The sequence below is a fragment of the Durio zibethinus genome, chromosome 26 (genome assembly GCF_047325235.1).
Source record: "Durio zibethinus cultivar Kanyao isolate XHJ-2024 chromosome 26, ASM4732523v1, whole genome shotgun sequence".
Lineage (NCBI taxonomy): Eukaryota > Viridiplantae > Streptophyta > Magnoliopsida > Malvales > Malvaceae > Durio > Durio zibethinus.
Genome location: NC_143187.1, coordinates 17,900,383 through 17,904,351, shown reverse-complemented (window position 1 = coordinate 17,904,351; position 3,969 = coordinate 17,900,383). Strand labels below are relative to the sequence as shown.

At 30.4% G+C, this 3,969-nt stretch overlaps 1 protein-coding gene and 1 pseudogene across 1 annotated transcript; both read right to left on the bottom strand.

Annotated features, from left to right (window-relative positions):
- Positions 1-759: 759 nt before the first annotated feature.
- LOC111274321 (putative pectinesterase 63) lies at positions 760-1,527 on the bottom strand. The gene is made up of 3 exons (XM_089755170.1): positions 1,348-1,527; positions 1,012-1,253; positions 760-919 (listed from the first exon to the last, which is right to left on the bottom strand). Exons 1-3 carry the CDS (start codon positions 1,525-1,527, stop codon positions 760-762), a joined length of 582 nt encoding a protein of 193 aa, XP_089611296.1.
- A 69-nt stretch (positions 1,528-1,596) lies between these two features.
- On the bottom strand, positions 1,597-2,396 carry LOC149511396 (pectinesterase 2 pseudogene; annotated as a pseudogene).
- Between the last annotated feature and the right edge of the window lie 1,573 nt (positions 2,397-3,969).

Here is a 3,969-nt window from a genome sequence, read left to right as displayed (position 1 = left end):
TCTAGTAACTTTGAGTATAATGAATCATTTGCTAGTATTCAAGAACATTATTATCTCAGAACCACCTAATTTTCAACCTCCTCATGGTTATCTATTTCCAAATGGTTATTATCCATCATAAATGTATCTTCCATCTCTAAATATCTTCTACCACAAATGTATCCCCCACCACAAATGTATCATTCTCTAATATATCCTTCATCTCAAATGTATAAAGAACAAATGCCACATTTGACTTTCAAAGGGAAGATAGAGAATTTGATCATCCTCATCATTCTACCATGTGGTAAATTTTGAAGTATATCTCAATGTAGTTGATGGAATTTAAAATCATTATATTTTTAAGTTTGTAATATTATTAAATATAGATGTTTGGCATTTAACATATTATATTTTGTTAATATTGATTTATTTAGAGTTAATATTAAATATGAACTTGGCTCAAATAAGGATTTGCTACTAAACCGAATATGAATGCTTTATTATAATTTAAATAAAATTATGAATACTTTTTTTTTAAGAAAACAGAAAACATAAAGTGTTGTAAATTATTTTAAAAATCATAAAATAAGAATTTTTAAATTATAAATATAAATATAATTATTATATTTTATAATAAATTGTATAAAATTAAATAAAATTCACGATAATTATGATTACAATGACAATAATGATTTTCATTATATATGAAAAAGTGATTAACATAATATAACAAAAAATGTGACCACTATGGTAATTTAAATCCCTGACAATTGATATTTAGAGCTTAGGAGGAGGAAGCAACCATTTGGTGCCACCAACATAATCAAGAACCAGGAAAGGTTTGGCTTCTGCCTCAGTTAGCTGCTTGGTGAATGGCGCTCGCCCACCGGGAGCTGCACCTTGTCCCGTGCACTTGAATTCTCCATAGAAAACAGTTCTGTAAAATAAGCCAAAATAACGATTCTTAGCTTATCTTAGTGTACCAAAAATATACAGGATTTGAAAATTATGAAGATTAATTTAGATTACTTGGCTCGCTCTGGTTTAAAATTAAAAGACCATCCAGCAGGATGGACGACACTGCTCATGTCAGTATAGGCAAACACAACTTTAGGACTGGTCTTCCAGGCCCTGCCCAGATATGTGCCGTTTCCTGTTCCAGTAACGCTGCAATGTACAAAGGAATAGCCAGTGTTCTCCGATGCACTTTCCCTCGCTTGTGCTGTAATTACTGTAAGTCCCGTATCCCCCTCCACGTATAATTCCGTGCCCTGCATCCAAGTTTTCATCCAAAACTTTCCAGTCAAAATATGGTATCATATTTCATATTAGCAGGTAAAATTTGCATAAGTTGATCTTCCATACCAGATACAAAGATTTTCCGCTTCCAAAAATGAAATCAACAGTGCCTCGAATGTGGCAATCCTTGAAAAAATGGTTGCCCCTGTCATCACACAAAGTATCCTGGAAACCAATGAGCTTGCAGTTATAGAAAGCCGCCTTGTCCCCGGAGATTCTCAGGGAAACCGCTTGTGCTCCCACCATTTTCCCGTCTGGCCTCGGAGCAGTATTCTATATGCCAAGAAATATATATATATATATATATAAAATAAATTAAGAAAACTTCATCACAAGATAGAAAATAAACCATATATGCAATGAGAGATGGTTAACGTTTACCACTACATCGATATTTGCAGCCACAAAGTAATCAGACTCAACAATAAGTGTGGCGCTGTCTAAGGTTCCATACTGCCTTGCCGTACCGTCAAATGTCAAATTTGGCATGTTTTTGGGATCCCCGTAAAATGTAATGAATGGCTTAGTTCGCTCAATTTTGATTTTCTCGCGATAAGATCCAGCTCCAATAGATATAATCACACGTTTGGTGTTCCCAGATGGAACGCTCGCAATGGCTTTGGTTATGGTGTCGAAATCTCCACGGCCATCTTTTCTCACCTTTATGACATGAGGTTCAGCCTCAGCTTGAACAAGGGCTGGGTCTAGGGTGCCAGCCCTCGCTGAGGCAGGCTTGATGTTGGCGTTAAACCAAGCGTTCACTTGGGATTTATCAGCTGGTATCTGTGGTGAATTCTGCGAGAGAACAACTGGGGCAAGGAGAATAATGGTGCAGATTGCTGCACGAACTTCAATGTTTACGATTCTTTTTCCTGTCATTTTTGAATGTTGTTTAAGTTTGTGGTTGAGTTTTGGGACCTGAAAGCGCACCAATTTATAAGGCAATTGGTCCCGAAGAGAATGTAAATATGACATTTGGAGGGTTCCTCGCTTTGCCATTCTTTTGTGGTTTCTGCTTAAAGGTTGATACCAAATGCAAACCCACCATTTCCGTTAAAGTCATTAATGAGTTTGCTAACTTAATAGAGATTATTTGTTGAATTTCAATAGTAATTTTTTTCATGGTGCAAAATGATATCAAAAGACTTCAGACACAATGGTAAAAAAAAATCTTTAGAAAGTAATTTTGAATTTTTTAAAATTAAAATTTTATGAGGATCTGTCAATAAAATTACATATTTATACTCTCTAATCACACATCGCCACATCAAATTTTTTAATTTTTAAAATAAAGTTTATCACACTTAATCCCTTACATATTTTTATATTTTATGTTAAATATTTATAAAATATAAAAATTATATCATGATTCGTATTGATATATCTAACATAAAATATATATTTTTTGTTTTTCTTAAATTTATATATAATTTTTATTAAATTTTAAATTTATTTCTATTTCATTTTTTTTTCATATTATTTGTTTTATTTAAAATTATTAAGTATAATATTAAGCTTTTCAACAAGAGTTTGAATATATTAAACTGTAAAAAAGAGTGGCAAATTTTAAATACAGGAGAAAAGGCTAGCAAGTGTGAAGTAATTATTTTAAAGATATAGAAAAATTCAAAAAAGAAAAATGATGTGACCTAATTTGAGGGTGTAAGAGCCTAGTTTTATAAACAACTATTTAGAAAAATATTTGCTCATTATAATTAATAATTAATTCACAATTTACTCACTTAAATTATTAATTTAGTAATTCAAAAAAGCATATATAAAAAAATTTAGTCTTATATATGAACACAAAAATTTTAAGTTAAAACATACAACACAAAGATATTATTTGTTTAATGAGACGTTAACTACCAAGTACAAAGTGTCATAAAGTACAAATCTATAGACTTATTATTAGATATAACGTAAAAATTGGTATTTCAAAATTTTCTTAAAAATTTATTTATTATTTTATTTTAGAAAAAAATAATGCTTTATTTAAGGAAAATTGATTATTTTGACTTTTTCTTTAAATATTTTTGAAATATTCTTTATTTTGGGAAAATTGATAATTCAACTTTTCTTCAAATTTTTTTTTGAAAATTTTTCGATTTAAAGAAAATTTATACTTTTAATTTTTCTTATACATTTTTTTGAAATATTCTTTATTTAAGGAAAATTGATACTTCAACTTTTTCTCAAAAATTTTTTGAAATTATTTTTACCTAAAAAATGCTTTTTTCAATTTTTGAAGTTATTTTTTTTTGTTTTGCAAACCTTGACTTCTTGTTTTTCATCTCTATCCTTTCATTGGTTCTTCTTTTCTTGAAGCTTATAGATCTCTTGTTTTAGCTTATCTTTTTTGACCTCAAACTCCCTTTTTGCAAGCTTTAATTCTAATGGTATTTCTTCAAGCTTTTCACCTATTGGTTGTTGAAAGTCTTCAAGAGTGAATACAACTTCTTTTCCTTGTCTTGCTTTCCAAACTAAGTACCCATGAGTGGCCTTATCAATGAAAGATTCAAGACTCACCATTTGAGGACTTTTCCATGCTTTAATCACATCATTCATCTTCTAAAATGCCTTTGGCTCACTATAAGAAAAATCTGACTAACAAAATTTATGTCAAACTGCTCTGCCCTCAACTGCCTTCTTAGTAGGAATGGTGTATAACTTATTGCTTCTCATATG